The 19202-nt window shown below is 35.9% G+C and overlaps 1 protein-coding gene across 1 annotated transcript in view; it reads left to right on the forward strand.

Annotated features, from left to right (window-relative positions):
• The window catches only part of tmem135 (transmembrane protein 135), a 79463-nt gene that overhangs the window by 27847 nt on the left and 32414 nt on the right, over positions 1-19202 (forward strand). The window contains exon 5 of the mRNA XM_088639219.1: positions 4759-4824. Coding sequence (XP_088495345.1) covers positions 4759-4824 — 66 coding nt within the window. The remainder of the gene's footprint in view (positions 1-4758; positions 4825-19202) is intronic.

The raw sequence follows: 19202 nt of genomic DNA on the forward strand, positions 1-19202 counted from the left end.
TTTGGTTTCCATTTTTAAACTTGGGTGTTGCCATTGATTTTCATTTTTTACATACAGTAGACTTGTGTTTTAAGCAGTAGTTAGGTACCTGTCATAGCATGTATTCCCCAGATCAGAACATCCCCTTCAGAGCCTCCTATTCCCCTGGCTTAAACAAGCTAAATCAATTGTAACTGTATTAGTATGTGTAGCTGTGTGTTTTAAAGTATTATGAAAGTGGTAATACAGCAAATACAGTACTGTACAGTATACAACATAGATCAAATAAAATGTAGCAATAATAAAATGCAGGGAACACAAGAGATGCCTGGCTCTCACGAATAGCCTTCTCTCTGTCTCTGATGGCATGACTTGAAGATTCATTCTTGCTATGCATACAGTATGTGCCAAACTGGTCACCATCATCCAAAGCCTTAAACTTGTTCAAAATCTTTGCTTAAGTCAGACTTTTCTTGACATGCCTTTCCCCTTCGTACAGTACATGTATCTTTCCTTTCGTACTTATCAGTTTATGAGCCATATTGACAGTGATGCCACATGATATGTGTGCTATGGACTCTGAAGCTAGTTCTCAAAGTATAGCTCAGGTGCGTGCTGTGCCAGATTTGAATTTGTGAAAGTTCTTACATTATTTGAGTTTTTAATTTATTTTTTCATCGCTTACTGCGTATACACAAATTTGCATACAAATATTTTGCATAAAATGAGGGTCTACTGTATATACTTTATAGTAAAGTGGTTTTAAATTTGTTACTCCTGATTTGTATAATCTTGTACTAATTTGTTGTATACCCTTTCCTTCAAAGCATGGGCAGTGAAAACGCAAGTGAATGTTCATGGACTAGCATTCTTACTGTAAATTTAGAAGTGTTTTTAGAAGTTTTCTTTACTTGAATCTGCATTTGCCTTACATGTGAATAAATTTATCATACAAGTGTAAGTATGCAACATAAGAATTTAGTTTATTTTTAAAACGGTGTGTCTGAGCAAATATCAAACAGACAGCCATCTTGATTAAAGCAGTTTATTTCTGCTTGCAAGTTACAATTTTGCTTGCTTTGTCATCTTTGACTTTTATTAAACTTCATCCTTCTGAATGCAGAAAGAGGCCAGTTCATATTTAGGTTGGACCCCTTGGAAAGAAAACTGGCTAGTTTGCAGCAGGAACTTGGCTCTGCAGCTCCTGAAGCTTGGAGTACAAATGAGAAAGCACTGCTAACATGGAATTGATGGAGTTAATAGAGGTGTCTGCCAGAGAATGGCTTGACATTTTACCCAGAAGTGTACTTAGGTCCGCTGTCTGACTAGTTTCCTCTGTTTAATCACTTTTGGGAAAATCTTAAATCCAGCACTTGCAGTGAAGTGTGTCATTGGGGACATGTCCCTTACTAAATGACTGCTTTCCGGACTTGTTTTTCACGATACATTGCCTTATTTTATGTGTTACCTCCCCATTGATAACAAACAAGTTTCTGTGCTGTGCAGGCAATAAAACACATGACAGATCATAAATCTAAGAGTGAGGTGGAATATTCCTGCTCCTTTTCATTGTGCAGTGAATGCTAATACCTCACAGCTACCCCATAGTGGGACTGGTTAGGGAAATGTTTCATTTTATTGTGCATAATGAAGTCTGCTGAACACACGTAACCTGTTGTATGTAAGTCACAAAATAGTTATTTTAAGTGTTAAAAACTCATTATGCTATACAATAGACCTAAGGGAAAACATCTTTATTGTACACAACACAAGTTCTGACTGGAATTATTTTAACCGACTTCTATTTTTGAGGATCCATGATCTTTCTCAAGTTTGGAGAAATTTTACCAATTATTCTGGATGTGAGTACCTTTATATTAGATTGTTGTTTACTTTTTAATGCAAGCAGATCAATTCCAAACTTGATCTTAGTTCGATCTGAATTGATCTTAGAAATGGTCTCAGTTCTACAATTAAGAACGAATTACTGTGCTGTTTTTTTATAGTATACACTATTGGTTCCAGATTAACAATTTGAAAGAAAAGGAGATTTCCTGCCCTAATTAGCAAGCTATTTTTTTCTTCTTTTTTTTTTTTACTCCTCCTTAGGCAGGCCTATTAAAGCTGACAGGGCCCTTAGCCCTTTTTGTTGTTGTGTTGTCAATGGCTGCAGGTGGCCCCCCAGTTGTCTCTTTAGAAAGGAAGCTGTGCTTGTTGTTACTAATCTTCTTAGTGACACTGAACAAGCAAGAGTGGAGTTCCTATCAAACAATCCAAGGTACAAGTCCTTTCACAGGCTGTGAATCTGCCTTGTATCTGAATGCCTTTGACATGTGGTAGGGAACATATAAGTGCCAGTGTATTAAAAAGATCTCTTAGCCAGTGGAGGAGAAAAGAAAGTTACACACCAGTGCTTCTGAATAGAAAGAAAGGAAGCTTGTACTAACAGAGAGCTTTATTTGGCTGAAACATCCTTAAAATGCTGGTGGGAAGAACGATGAAAGAACTTAATTATAAGGGACACAAAAGGTTGCGTGGTGTTCTTCTTCCCCTTTTTCATCAGATTGTGGAAGAGAAGTGGATCTCAAAGTTGCCATGGTTGTTTCTAGATTTAGCATGCTGCATTCTCCAGTAAGACTTCTGTTCACATGATACCAGCTTTGAAGGTTTTACTATGAAACAAAGGTACTGCGGTACTGTATAGTACAAGTAAACGATAGCCTCTATAAAGCTGTGGGGTACCAGACTTTGAGCTGAGAGGGGAAAAAAATATGACTTAAATATGACTTAATAATACAGAAGAAACAGATATCGTAAGACGAAATATATTTGTATGATTGCAACACTGGAAAATAGTATAACACATTTAAGAAAGTTACCTGTTCACTGTATGTACACCAACTTCTCAGCCCCACCTCCTCAAGAAAATAGCATCTTATTATAGCAGCAATTATTATTTTTCACATCTTTCTGACTCAGTGCATGCAATGGTAGGGTTATCTGGTGTTGGTCCAATTTAAAAGTAGAAACAAAATCCCACTTAGTGGAAACAATTTTAGTGCTTCTAAACTCTGTTAGTGTTTTGGCTGCTTAACAAGAACAAATTAATGCTATTTAGAGAGAGCAGTTAGCCTCAGGCCTATGTGGAACCCTGCAGTTCTCTTATGGCAGAGATTGTATCTCAGTGGGCTTTTTTGGCTGCATTAGTGGCATCCTTTAGCTTTGCTTCAGTTTTTTGCCACCTTATATTTCTTGGAAATATAATATTGTTTTATGAAAAGGCTTGAATTTTTTTGGCAGGAATTTGCTGTTACAGGAAATATGATGTCAACATACATGCATATAGTTTCCATAAAGTTCCCACACAAGTACAACCTTATAAATTGTGACATAAGACCAGTATTATGTCACAATATATAAAGTTGTACTTGTGTGGTCCAGTCTCAGTATATTAGAAGATTAATCTGTGTCAGTGCTTGTTTTTATTTGTTCTGCTTTTGGATGCCTGAAGTATGTCTTAACTGAATCTTAAATTATAGACATCCACATAACACACGTACCTGCACACAACAGTATTCACTAGGTAGTGATCATGTGATATTTTATTTTGGAATGTAACATTGATATGTTCAGTACACTTGTTGATGTTATTTATGTACAATTTTTATAACTGACAGAATAAGAAGTGTTATAGCAAGCACTAAGACCACCTGAATTTCATAAGAAACAAAGGTTTCTAACATGCTCATGTGTGCACTAATTGAATTTTCATCCATGTATTGCAATATCTAGATGGATTATATGTGGAAAGTATTTTAAATTCATCTTTATTCACTCTTGTTTTGAGGCTTGATATCTGCAATCAGTCCTTTCACATTTCAGATACTGTAGGAACAATTAATTAATTTGCTTCCTGTGGAGCTGATGTTTAGCAAACCTTTTTTATCTCAGCACATTCCTGCACACATTTAATTCAGTCAGACGGGACTGACATGAGTCATTGATGTTTGAACTGTTGGTGGCTACAGAATTAGGAATTCCTCCTCTTTGTAGACAGACAGTTCAGCATAAAATGCAGACATATTAAAATATTCCCTTGTCAGCTCTGGAATGGCTTTCAAGGATAATGCAAGAACCATTTAAATCTTGCAGACTGTCACAGCCTATGAAGGAAATAGTGGAATTTAGTTTATTCTGATCAATATTGACATGTTTATGGCTTTGTTACTTGTACAATGACAGCCCATCTTTTCCTGGGGTATAAAACTGGTGTTCCTAATGGGCTGAATAAAGGTAATTTACCATTTTAATACGAGATATGTAGGCATTGTGATGTTTCACACACGTATTTGGTCTGTACGATGACAAATATGTACAAATATTAAGTTCTAAATTTGCTTTCTGTTACAAGTTGTAGTTATTTTAGATGACCGATTATTGCTCGAAACCAATTAATTATTTGAATTTATAAGGCTGTTCTCCACGATTCCAATTGTTACCCACCTTCCAAAATCCTCTCACATTAAAGGCTCGCGGTGATTGAAACATGACTACCTTTGTCATGCTGTGTAATACGAATTAAAAGATTAAGTGAAGTGTCACAAGTAACTGGAAAGACACTAGTTCAAGAAAACCATTGAGTTCACAGAGCTGTGGATTTAAATGTTAATCCTCTCTTTAGCAAATGTGCTTCGTCCTCCAGAGTCTCCTTGAAATAAACACTTTTTCAAAAATGTTAATTTACCAAGCTCTGTGGTAATTTACTTTCTTTTTTTCCAGGCTACAGAGACGATATTCAGAATGGGAGTTGCAAGGGGAGTCATTAAACCCGTCAGGCATGGAGAGGTAAACTCAGAGCATGATTAGCACTTAAACCTTTCCCATAACAAAATGTTTCTGTAAAGAAACAGGGGCTCTTTGTTGCCAGCTGATTGAGAATTTGTTAGGGGTGTGATGGAGTTGATGTTTAGAAGAAAGAACAAAAGAACCAAAAAGAAAAAAAGAAAATCTGATATCGCTTGCACAAGAACATAAAATAGGAACTGTTTTTGCCAAATTAGGATTATTTTTCAGCTGTTTCATTTCATGAGTTGCAAATATTTATAAAGTATTGAATGCAGATTTCACTTAAAACTCATAATTGATGATTAGGGGAATTATTGCAGTTTAGATTGATAATTGAATTAATTGGGATCTGTATTTTTGGAAAAAAGCTCATTTCTTTTCCTTTTTTTAGTTTTTAATTGTAATGTAAATAGTGATTAGCTAGTATGAAATAAATAATTTTAGCGTAATAATCAGTTTTGAACTTTGGATCTTTTCTAATATTACATAATAGCATTCCAAAAATTGAAACGCTTCACCAATGCATTTGCTACCCACACCTGGCGAAATATCAAAACATCCTTTGTTGTATGGGAGAGGTAATGCACTGGCTTTTGACTGCTAAGCACTTCTTCCAGTGTGAGCACTGTATAGCAAATGACTATTAATGGGTGATTTAATAGCTGAAATCATCTTCTTTAGTACAGGTTATCTATGCAGCTGTCAAGTTCTTTGTCATAATTATCTGAGGCCTATACAGCGGGTTCTCTTGATAAAGTGTTCATGTTTTTTTAATTTAATTTTTTTTTGTTTTCCTCACACCAATCTGGACTAGACGATTGTAGATTTTCAGTTGTAGTTGTATGATTGTGTAATTTTATATTTTCACATCTTAGTTTTCCACTATGAGCCCTGTAACTGCACACAGGGGAGAATGAAGAAGTGTAGGCAGACTCCACCGAGCCACCCACATTCATGCTGTTTGTCTTTTAACACGTAAACATCACCACAGCCTTGTACCAGAGGTTGGTTAGCACCAGTCGGAGGAGATTCACGGGAGGCTGCCGGGGTCAGTATCGCTGAGATTGAAGGCCAACCAATCCCATCCTGCCATTGGTGGAGCACAGCTATTTGTGCATCAACGTTTGGGGAATTCTGAACATTGCAGCTCGAACCCGTGATCACAGAGCTCATCCTATGCTAGGCCAAGTGCCTTTATCAGATGAGCCCCCAAAGCATCCCCTTATTGTTCATATTTGTATGCAATACTAGTTCCCTTTGACAAAATTGTCCCATTTAGTAGAAGCTGATCAGAAGAAACAGTGGTGTGCAGTTTGAGGTTTAAGATTATTTTTCAGTTAATAACCATTAACCATTACATGCAGTTTATATTACAATGTTAACTTTCAATGATACATATTCTTTCATCTAATTTAAGGTTGGATTGGATGGGAGAAAGCTGTTCTATCTCGAGAAACAGTTATTTATATTAGGGCAGGAAAGGGGGATCTGTTTTACTTTTAAAAGATGTGCACTTATTTCAAAAGAGAACTACTCTAGGGTGGTTTGTGCTCTGAGAGCTTGTACAGAGAGCTTGTTCTGACTTGAAGTACAGTATATGTGTAGTGGTTGCGTATTAATAACTGGATTTTCATTTAGCGTGAAAATATGAAGAATGACCAGCTTTGTTGTGCATGGTTATTGCAGTTGTCATGCAAATTTCCCTGCAGTTATAGCTAACATTTAAATACTTCAAAAAATGTCTGGACAAGAGTTTATAGTTTTTAATACCTAAAAGCAGCAAAACTGTTGTTAGTAACCTATAAAATGGAAAAAACAAATCTTGATAAAAGGAGCTAGGTGCCATTTTACCATCATCACGGAGTATCTCTTCTTGGCAATTGGGATCCTCTTGTTATCCTTTATCCTTTTTCCTCTTGTGAAGAAGGCCAAGTGACATTTAGGTTCCTGTGCAGTTTTATTTCATGTCCATATTTATCATGGGGAAGCTAATTCCTATTTTGAATTAAAGTATATTTTCAAATCACTGTATAAAAGCTGTAAAGTAATTTCGAAATGATTAAACATGCAGCAAGATTCTGGTTCTCAACTTTAAGCCATTACCATCCCGTGAAATATCCGATACAGAGAAAGCTGATTGAAAATGATGCTGTAATCTACATTGGTTTTCTGCCATATCTGGAAATCCACAGTTTTTTCTTTGTATGTTGAGATTCAATAAACCAGAAACTACAAATATTTGTGTTGTATAGTGCTGGTAATGACTGATATCAGGTCACCCCCGTCCCCCCCTTAGTATTTTAGAGATTAGATTAGAACCAAGAAGAAAGCTTCTTGGACTTTATTTTCCAACTTTGCAGAGGAGGTAAACTTTGTCAGCTGTTGGTAGCCAGCCTTGCTTTTTGTTTAAACAGCTTGGCACAATTTTTCATTCCGTCACGCTCTTGATTGTTTTTGCGTGACACCCATTTTTTCTTACTTTTCAATCTGTATTGACTCCTTTAGTGAGTTTGATGGCCTGATTTATGAGGTACTGTAGTAGGTAAAGGTACTAGTGTAATGTTTTTTTTTTTAATCTCTTGTGAGGACCTGTCAGTCAAATTAAACATTGTCTGCCAATATTTATTGTGATCCCCACAAGTAGAGGAAGATCACTTTGGCTGCTGGTTTCAGACTTTGTACTGATTTTAGAGAAGCAGTCTGATTTATTTTTGCTGCATTCCTTAATATGTTATCTTAATTACTGTTTACCTAAGCCTAGTTTCCGTGTATTTGTAAAAGCCTTGTTAACAGTATGTATGAAGTTTTACAATTGCCAGGTATCATTCCCAATTACAAGTTCATATTTTCATAGTCCATTAGTTGAGTCCTAACAACATTAGTCCTACGTTGAGGATTAGACATTGAAATTAAATTTGTTCTACAAGTGAAGCCCAGTGTGTATGCACAAAGTTTATATTGTATCACAAGAAAAGATGATGTGTGACAGGTTGAAACATAAAACAGGTGCTGTAACAAAATCCAAATCTTTTTTAGATTGTCTTGAAAATGGATACTTGGACAAAAATTGTATTCCTTTTTTCCTAAAGACTTAAACATGGATCCTCATAAATGGCTTGAAATTCTCAATATGTTTGTGAAAAGCTATAAACCATTTTAAAGGGTTAAAAAAACAATTAACTGAAACTAGCTTGCATACTTTCACTTTACCAGGCATACAGAATATCTGTGACACTTTTGGTTGTAAAAGGCAAAAAATAGGTTGACTCTCAGCTGGATGAGGGATTTTTTATGTACTCCTAGGATGAAAATCATAAATCTTAATTGAAGAATGTAAATGCTACCCATTGCTGTCTATGGAAAACTGTACTTTTGTCTGGTCACACGGTTAAGAAAGGCATTTTTCCAAATTTAGCTACTGTATATCCACGTCAGGAGCTCTGGGGGAATTAGATATTTTTTGTTTCATATTTTTTATTTAGTATCAATACCATGGAGTTTTTATTTGATTCCTCTCTTTTGGATTCTTGTCAAAGCTGGCAAAATAATAAGTACTCTATAAATAAAAATAGTTGAAGCCTTGCTATAGTGACTATCGGTATCTTGCAAATAACTTTACACTATAAAGAATTTAAAAGACAGTATGAGTTCCTTGAGAAAGTTTGTCTCAGGCAAAAATAAAGTATTCCCTGAGTAGTTATCTTAAGGTTTCCAAACTAGAAATCAAAATAAAGTCAAAGAAAATCTAAATTAAATCAAAGTGGTGCTACCAGGAACCTGACAGGTCTTTCCTTTCTAGATATAATGTATTTGTGTTTTTCTTAATGACTGTGATTCTCTTCCCTTTTGATTAAGTACATGTGTAATTTACAGGGGTACAGTGAAAGGCATTTTCAAGGATTTCTTGTTGAACACAATTTCAAACTTTATTTCTTTTGGAGATAGTTTACTGGCAGGCGCTGGTCACTGGGGTTCCCAAGTATGATTTTGAAGGCAAAAGGAAGATGTGTGTTAATGGAAAATTGTTTTGGGGTTCAAGTTTGGTGTTTGAATGCTCAGCCATGGAAGAATTCTTTTCCTGTCAATCAGACACTACGTTTTGGTAAAAGTATTCAGATCTGATACCAAAATAGCAAGTTAGAAAGATTTCTGTGTAATATTATTTTGAAGAAATGTTTGACATGATAAGACTTAATCACCTTACTCAACAGGCAAATTATGTTTGATTTCCAAAGAGGAAGCAGATATTTTATGACATGTACTGTATGTACAGGAACATGTGGGATATCCAGAGTCAAAATAAAAACAGATGTGGAGACAACCACTTTCAAATTTATATTAAAGGGTCAAATTGGCTTGGGTGCCAATACACTGCCCGAGGGCTGTACAAATTAATTATAGTTTTTATAAAATTACAATTTTTTTAAATTAAATATTTTCACCTTTAGCTTTGTCTTAACTACCACCATAACAGTCCTGAACATTTTGTTTCTTTGAAAAATAGTTTATTGATTACTGTGGAAGGAAAAGCCAAACATTTAAAGTGAGATTTTATTCTGAGTGCTGGTTTATACACCTAATACTTGGCTCACTCAGTGACCTCTTATGTTGCCATTGTGCCAGCAATGCTTAGCTGGGTGTGTCTGGAACAATCATTGTCTGCATTCTGTAGACTCTTTGGCCTTGCAGTGAACTGAAAAATAGAGAATGGTTATCAAGGTCTTAGGCGGCGGCTGTTTTCCATGAAAAAAACCCAACAACAAATAAAGGTCCCGTTCTTTCGCAAAAGTTTAATTGGGAGAATTTTTCTCCAGTATGTGTTTAGCTGCCTATTCTACAGTATATGTGTTCCATCTTTGCAGCTGGGTATTTTAGCCTCGAGATGACCTTTGACTTTTCTACACAGTGTCCCCTCTATATGTCAGCTAGTGCACATTAATACAGACCATTCATGACTCCCAGGGAGCATGAGAAAATGTCAGCTACTATACGGCTCGAAGTACAATTACATGTTTTAGCCTTTTTTTTCTTTCTCTTGTTTTCGTTAAAGAGGGTGAAAGGGCATCCTGAAAATGCTGCAGTCCCCCAAGTGTAGCTCTGTTTCAATTCCTGGCATTTTGGACAACGTTACTTTCCTGTGATTTAAGGTGCTGCCAGACATATTTACTCCAGAGAGGTGGGTTAGAAAGGCAACTGCGATGTGATACCAGGCCTGTCTGCTTTCCCTTGTCGTAGAATTACAAAGAATGGCGTTCTTGGGGGAAAAAAGGATCAGATAGTCTTATTCAGTTTTGTTGAAGGGGCTTCTACTGTTTCAAACGCTATCAGTGTTCAAGGTTTCTTTTAGGCTATTTCATGGTGTACAGCCCTGATTATACATAATGTCCACTTATTCATATTCATGTATGACACAAAACATGAAAGCACTATCTCCGGTTTAACAACAAAAGGTTAGGTTACTGTTACTTTTAATTCCTTTGAACACATTGAATAGACGCATCTCCTAAAAAAAAGTCTTTTAGGGAATTAGTTATGAAGAAAATCAGGAAACATTGCCTTTTCACAGAAGCCTTTTAAAGAAGCATTTTAAAATTTTTGCTTGTTCGTCTTTTGTTGTTAATTGTGTGGCATGTGTTACAATATACAGCATAACGTATATTTGTTTTTTTTTATTAACAACATTGATAATATGAAGATCTGTAAGGATAAAACCTATTATAATAATTTAATGCATTTGTAAAGTGCTTTTTCATCCCGGACCACTTTAAAATGGACACTTAAGTACAGAAACTCTACAGTGGCTTTCCATTAGGTGCCAGCTGCTACACTAAACAGCTGGAAAGCAACAAATAGATACTTAATGAATTTAATAGCATTTATGAAATTCTAAATGACCCTTTTTCTCTTTTAAAAATGTTGGCAAATGTTTGCAATTTTTTTTGCCACAAAGTTTGATTAAAAAAAACTATTTGTAAAATTAATCTTCATATATTCTGGAGCTTCACTGTTCTGGTGTGGTACAAGACCTTTGTTTTGTGACAAGGTGTATGAAGAAGGTTTTCATATCTTTGCACCACAAATGTTGCAGCATATAGACTATTAATGATGAACTGCATCCTGTAGTGCTGCACTGTGATGAATAGAAGGTGTTTCCAATGTACTGTATGTTATACAGACTGCAGAGAGCCGGTATTGTTTCAGGATAGAGAATACAATAAGAGGATGTAAATGTGACACAGAGAGACCTCAGAGGAGACAAACTCTTTTATTCTTAATGATTCTCAGTTTTCCCACTATCAAACTCAGAGAGAATACAAAGTGCATGTAGGAAAATTAGTTCATGTTGATTCACTATTCAAGAACAAACATAAATGAGTAATAAATATAATTTAAATAGAACTAGCTCTGCAAATTTGTTTCTGTTTTACAGTATAATAGAACTTTGGTTCTACTTGATTAATACGGTTTTGTGCTAAAACCAGTTTTAACTGCTGAATAAATTAAATAGCTGGACTCTAAATAGTTTCCAGCGTCAGAAGATGAAATTATACTTTCCACTTCCAGCTGTTCTGGCTCCTGCTGACGGCACAACCTGCCAGGTCACATCCAGCCATGTAATGACTGTTGTATGATTTGCAGCACAATTGCCTAATCAAGGTTGGCCAGTTAAGGCAGGATGTCATTATATGGCTGTATTTTTAGTTTCCCTCCCTTGAATATGAAGCAAACATTAATTATAGCCGATACTAGAACAGAATGCTTGAAGCTGACCAATTGGTCATTATTGCAGTAGGATTTATCCCTGAAATAGTTTGACCGTGGGCTCTGCAGAAATTATGTTAATGTGCTGCAGAGACAGCTGGAGCTCTGGTACTGTCACTTTTCCACTAAAATTAGTAAGACATCAGGTTTAATCCTTTTGCCTTTCAGTTCTGCGCAGCATTTGTATAGTTTTCACTGTACACCTTGGGCTTCTAGGAAGAGTGCACTGGAACTAATGTTTTGTTTCCACAAGCCTCATCTTACAAGGATAGCTCCTAATTGGAGAACAAAATGCTGCCTGTCATTAGGCATCAGCTCACTTGTTGTAGTATGCAGTGCACAGCAGGGGCACCTGCTATGGTATTTAAACTATCACAGGCCATAGATGAAATCCCTTGACACCTCACTTACACTGTCAGAAATTCATATGTAGCACATCGAACAAATGTAATTAAGATTTTTTATAACTAATGGTTAAATCTGAAGGAAGAACACTGGCAAAAGAGAATAAAGGAAAACAAGTCAGTTAACTGAATTCAATATTTGCTAGTCTTATGGTGTAATAATACAGCTAAAATCAAAACCATAAAGCCAAGTAATGAAACCGCCATTAACAGTGCCTGGAAATAGTGTTTACATACTGATAGTGTATCATGACTGAGGCTCCTGTTGCAATGTGTTTTATGTGACAGGATACTTGGCACAAGTTCTGAAGGAGATTCACAAGAGTACATTAATCACTTGACAGAAAGTATTGTTGTGTATTCATTTTTCACACTAACATTATGACAGATAACCTAGCCAAAGAATAATCCCAATCCCAATTCTTCAGCCTGTTCCTTTTTGTTTTCCAAACAGCAGAAGCAGGCCTCTGCTTTTATTGTAGTTTTGCTCATTTATTATGTAAGTTTTCTGCAATCAGAAGCCCGGATAACAACATTTAAGTATAATTTTTTTGGCCATAACATTTCATTGAAACTGTATGCTTTCTTTTTATGTAGTTTAATAATACATATTTCAGTCACGACTCTCATCAGGACAAGCAGATTGTAAATGTGTGGATAGTTTAGTCTTTCTTCAACCAAAATAAATTTAAGTTTAAATAACTTTAATTTTTTCTAAGCTTCTGAGTGACAGAGTAAACAGTGCATTTTTTGAGCTTTTAATCCCTAACAAATTGTGCCCAGCTGGATCTAATAGCACACTTGAATTATGAGATAAAATCAGACTGTTGCTTTGTGCATCTGATATTAATTAAGCTGGTGGCTCGTTGAATGGCTAATTGTCAGGAGTTTCATATTAACCCACTGGTAGCCCTCTGATTCCTTTTATACCAGCTTTGATTTATTTATTATATTTTTCAGCAATTTTAAATTATTTCTTAGTAGCTGTTTTGAATAGTTGTATAAGTAACAGCTGAATAAAGTGCAATTATGTAAGAATGTGAGTTTCAGTGAGACTGCAAATCCTACATCTAACATTTTAATTTGTGTTACACAAGGTATGTTTATACCTAAAGACTAAAAATTATTTTTGAATACAGTACATTTGTTTAACTTAGCCAACAAGAAAAAAAAATAGTTTAAGCAATACTGTTGGTCAATATGATACTGTGGACCTATGATACTTAATATCCAAATGATCATTGGAATACTCAGTTGGGAGTTGTGACTTTTACATGCTGTGCCTTGCATATTACAGTGTTTAATAAAAAAATGAAATGAGCATTTTGATTTTGGCTTATCTGTTTTTTCACAAGGGGCCAGTGGTGAAGAGAAGATGTGTGCTCTTTCTGTAGAAGACCACCCCAGTTTCATTGACCTCTGCCCTGAGATCTGTTAAATGGCACTTTTCCGGGCAATGCAAGCTTTGTGATGTAGTGATGGTTTGGGATTTGTGGAATTCAGGGCAGTGAGATGTATCTTTTTCTTATCAGGGCCAACTTTTTTTATGGTAAACATCAGAAAAGGCTGGAAACAGCAGGCAGCAGGAAAAGATAGAACTATTCTTGAAAACCCTGCAGAAAGCCATTTGTTACACTTCATGTCTCTGTTGTGGAATAATAATAATAATAATAATAATAATAATAATAATAATAATAATAATAATAATAATATACTTATAAAGCTTTTCAGGACACTCCACTCAAAGCGCTTTACAGATAATAGGGACTCCTCTCCACCACCACCAGTGTGCAGCCCCACCTGGATGGTAGCCATAGTGCACCAGAACACTCACCACACATCAGCTATTAGTGGGGAGGAGAATAGAGTGATGAAGCCAATTCATAGATGGGGATTATTAGGAGGCCATGATTGGCGAGGGCCAGGACACCAGGGTTATACCCCTACACCTTGGAAAAACACCCTGGGATTTTTAATGACCACGGAGAGTCAGGACCTTGGTTTTACGTCTCATCTGAAGGACGGCGCCTTTTTACAATATAGTGTCCATATCACTATCCTGGGGCATTAGGACCCACACAGACCACAGGGTGAGCGCCCCTGCTGGCCCCACTAACACCTCTTCCAGCAGCAACTTTTATTTTTTCCCAGGAGGTCTCTCATCCAGGTACTGACCAGGCTCACGCCTGCTTAACTTCAGTGGGTTGTCAATTGTGAGTTACAGGGTAATATATAGTTGCTGGCGTGTAAGTTTCAGTACGTTTTCTTAGTCCTAAGTACCCTAGAGATATTGAAAATAGTTATGCATATTGAAATAGTTATGCTCATTCCAAAGTATTAAAAGATCTTTTCTCCCCCGTTTCTGATTCCCTTTGGAAAAGGGGAGAATAAACTGAAAGCACTGCCATGCACTGTAACATCCATCATTGTTTTATCATAGCTTATCTCAAGTGTCATTTACCCTGCTGTGATTTTGAGTGCTTTATCAGTAACAGATGGACTGCTGGGAAGGGCTGGTCCCAGCTGGTGGACCCTGAGTTACCTGTGCCATTGTTATTTTGAGTGGGAAGGTGGTATGGGGTTCAAAGGGTCACAGTGAGGCTGTGGAGCCCTGGGCAGGGAGGTAATGAGGGTAAAATGTAACCTTTATGTTAGCCTGCTGTGGAGGTCCCTGTGTTTGTTGACAGAAGCAGGCTAGGTCAGGGGTATTTCAAAGGACACCAGTTTTTCCATTTGGTATTACCTATGTTTAGCACAGCGACAGAAAAAAGAAAAACCCATAGCAACCCTCTCTGTCTGTTTCTACTGTAGAACGGTGCCAGACTTTTGTAAGCCTCCATTCTTTTCATAAAACATCACCCTAAGGTATTTCTTGCTTAAAGAACGCTTAGAGATATTTAAGATATTTAATATCACTTATCATTATAAGAAGTATTGAAGGGCTCCAGTCTGGGTTACCCTGGTTAAAACAGTGCAAGGCCTCTTAACAGTTTTTGAAAATGACGAGGGACCATGTCATTACTTTGATTGTTTTTAGTGACAGTTATGAAATGTGGAATCCCATAGGATTCATTAACCACCCTTAGCTTGTTTTGTTAGTGGCTTCCAGCATCTGCGGATAGACGACCATACAGTATGTAGCAAAATATAAGCTATAAATACAAAATGGGAAACATTGAGCTTGAAAAGACTACGGAAGAGAGTTAGGTGTTTATGTTGACAGATCATTTATATCTAGACAATGTGGGGAAGCAATAAAAAATGCAAACAAAATGTAAAAGTATAGGATATTTAGTTAAAAAAGGCATAATTTAAATTGAAGAATGTTATGTTAAAATGGTGAAATACATTATTAAACCCTCATTTAGAAGATGGTGTACAATTGTGGTCACCATGTTATAACAAAGGTATTGCTGCTCTGCAATCACTCCGGAGAGCGAACAGGTACATTCCAGGGCAGAAGGGAATGTCCAGCACTGACAGGCTATAGGAACCGTTTTACTCCGGATCAGGGAAGACTGCTAGAAGACCTGATCCAGATAGCCTTGTTAAAGGCATTGACACAAGTCATCGCTGTGGAATAAACCAAAGATCAGAAGTGAAAGCTACGTGGAAGTGCATTTAAAACTGAGATCAGAAGGCTCTTCTTTGTGCAAAATGTAGTTGCAGAAAGATTGTGAGAGTGTGGAACGTGCTACCCAGCTGAAGATGATATTCAGCTGTTCTTTTAATTAAAAACAAGGTTGTGATCCTTGGATGAACTACTAAATGGGCTGAATGCTCTGTACCCGTTCTTATGTTCTTAACTCATATCCAACAGAAATCAAGATCAAAACATAATTTTATCTGTCAGATATTATACTAGTATTTGCCATATTAACAAATTGTAAGTAAAACAGACATGTTTCTTCCACATTTTTGTGTAGTGTTCTCTTTTCTTTGCTTTCAATTTGTGATATATTTTTCCATTATACTTAACCCACTTGTCTGGTTAAACTATTACTCTGTCTTGTCCTTCATTAAAGCCAGTATGGCCAAAGCTTTTCATATGTAAATCAATATAATTTGTAGCTCTTCCCCTGTTAGTAAGCCATGATCAAAGCTGTGCAAGACAAGAATGGTTATCTGCACAAATGCAATATTTTTTTGTTGGAACACAGGTGTCTAATTATCTTTTCTTGTATTTCACACTTTTTTTCTCAACTCAGTATGCGTACCTCAAGGTGCTTTCTAATGATTTAATGAGCACCATTTTATATGTAGAGAGGATATATTAATATACAGTATATATATATATTTTGCTGGTTTATCACTTCAGAGTGTATACAATAAAGAGTTGTTGTTTCTTTGTAGGCTATATATGAAGAGAAACATCTGCTCACATGGTTTGTGGTATGTCCTTTCATGTACATTGCAGCTTTTCAGTTTGGGTTTTACTTATGGTGCACATTGAACCATGAGGACACTCCTGAATGAAAGGCAGTCGCAGGATTCAGGATTCAAGACATTCCCAAAGCCTGTTGAGCATTAAAATAAAGTATAACAGAGATTCACCTTGGAAACAGTGGCCTTTTATGGATTAAAAAAACGTGTTTATTTGTCAGAAATGTTAAGAACTACTGTACATAAATGAGAATGTTTAGATTGGAAAGACGAGATTTACAGTGACCCCCAGTGGTAAGTGAGAAAATTGATAGACACGTACTTGAATATATATGAAAATATGAAAAATAAAAATTAGGTGGCAGTACAATGTATTTGCCATATTTAAAACATTATTTTATGCTTGAAAAATTGGTAGATTGCGCTGCGTTTTTTTATATTTTCGTTCAACTTCCTCTCTGTGGTCATCGTTCCTTTTGTTTCCTCACTCCCCAGCCAGAGCAAAACAGATTCTTGTCAGTTTTGAGTGTCAGAACCTGGAAATATTGTCTGGGTTTCCTTTTTGGAACTGACTTTGTTTGCTAAAGCTGTTGTGCAGCTCAGATACTGTACAATTATTAATTTATTCTCAGATAAAATATTTTTATCTGAAGTAAAAAAGCAAAAGATGGCGTAATTACCTCCACTAGAAAAAAATAAATATTTGAGTAACCTCTGAATAAATGGTTATAATAAAGTCTGATCTATCAGCACCTGAACTTAAGCCCTTAAGCCTTTCTGTTGTTAATGCTGGGATCCTGTCAGCCTGTGACTCCAACATGTTAATTTTTCTGAGCCTGCATTACCCTGAGGGCTCATTCTATTGAATGATGACAGCTCATGTCAGCTGTACATTACAGTGGCTCCTGTCTTGGGAAACGTGAGATCCTACTCGTTTGTTACCCAACTGGCCCTTTTTGTTTCTTTCACAATCTCAGTTAACTGATATTGCATTTCCACAATGTATTTGGGACTTTTTTAACATCCTGTATCATTATTTGCTATTAAGAAGATGGTTCTTTGTAATACAGTAATTAAAGTTAAATTGCATTATTTTTTTGATTCATAAGCCATAGCTTTGTGTAAGTTCAAGCAGGAAACTTGATGAGTTTGAGTAATTCTGGATACTTGGTTTGTATCGGGATGTTCTGATCTATAGCCTGTATTGAAGTTTAACCATATTATAATTCTTCATAATTATGAATGTATGTAACCAAAACTTTTAACGGATTATAGATTGGTTGTGGTAATAAAGGGTTTTTAATTCTATAAACAGAGACATTTTGTATTTCTGCTAAAACTAAAGCTGGAATGTTTTATCATTGCCTTGTTAGATTCACCCACATTCATATTTGGACAGACCGCCAGTCTTTACTACAAGGACCTTTTAACATTGTTTTGCCTTATCTAATCTGACAGATAAAATAAACAGTGGGGAAAATAGGACATGACTGTTGCTCTCTTGGTATCTCTTTTTTTTTCTCCTTTTTCTGTAGAAACAATGCAGATTGGAAAGGTCGTGCAACCAGTCATAGAGGAATTTGGTTTCTGTGCAAACTTTTCCTTTTTTTGCAAAGGGGGTGATCTCAGAGATTTGCTTTGTTTGTTGCACTAGCATAACAGCATTGTAGGGTGACTAGTCGAAGAAAAAATCGATCTCATGCTTCAGTCCACCAGCTTTGTCTTTCTGAAAGAGGCATGGCATGACTCATTTGTAGAGTGTTATCCTTGACGTTCATTTTTAATTTTATATGAAGGGGGAAAAAATGTGTTTGTCAGCATTGTAAAGGACACATAATTACAGCGTGTAAAAGCAGAAACAAACTAATGCACCCCTTAATGAAGCTCTTAACAGGAAATGACTTCAAAGGAAGTGTGTATCTGATACTTGGTTTTGGAGTCTGCAATCCGTCTGCAGGTTGGAAAGCAGTTTATATAGTGCATAGATTGTTTGTTCGGAGCCTTCGTGTCCCAAACTTTAAACCAATAAAACTCTTCTCATTGCTGCATTGATTAGCGACAGTACAGATGGAAATGTCATTCTTATTTTATAAATAATCTCTGACATTTGCGGAAATTAAAAGCCACAAAGAAACAAACAAGAACCGTAATAATGTGTAATATAATTAAAAAGCGTACTTTCAAACCAGTGAATTTGCTTAAATATTTGACTTCCTGTGTGTTTACCTTTGGCCTCTTTTTTTTAAAGTTTGGCCTTCACATTGTTAAAACCTTTTCTCTCAGTTTAGCAACAGAACTGAAACCTCTGCTGGAAACATTCCAAATTCTGTTATTTGTTTACTTTTTACACAGAAGTCAGAGGATTTGATTTCAGTTACAGAGTGGCGATCATAACATGCATTAGCTGCTAAAATCTGAAAACAATACTGCTTTTTTACATCATTTTGCTATGTAGAACTTAGTGGTCTTGCATAAATAGATCTCCATTTCAACTTGTACTTATTGCAAGAAAATAAGTTGGAATGGATGTGAGCCAAATCTACACCCATACTCTAGTATGTTCCTTTTTGTACCTTATTTTTTTAAATTGTAACATGATTAATTCTGTTAATTTCAGAAAACAAATTTTTAATGTACTGTATAATGTTCACAGAAACATTTAGTTTGTGATATTTAAGTTCTATTTCTATTTACCAAACACTAAAAGCAAAGGTTTTTATATTAATGTTATATAACTGTATTACTGTATATATTAATGTATTTTGTATATACATACATCTTTATTTTCAAAGAATACAAGACCAAATTGATAGACTGCCACAATAAACA

Source organism: Lepisosteus platostomus, chromosome 7 (genome assembly GCF_059453375.1).
Source record: "Lepisosteus platostomus isolate fLepPlt1 chromosome 7, fLepPlt1.hap1, whole genome shotgun sequence".
Taxonomy (NCBI): domain Eukaryota; kingdom Metazoa; phylum Chordata; class Actinopteri; order Semionotiformes; family Lepisosteidae; genus Lepisosteus; species Lepisosteus platostomus.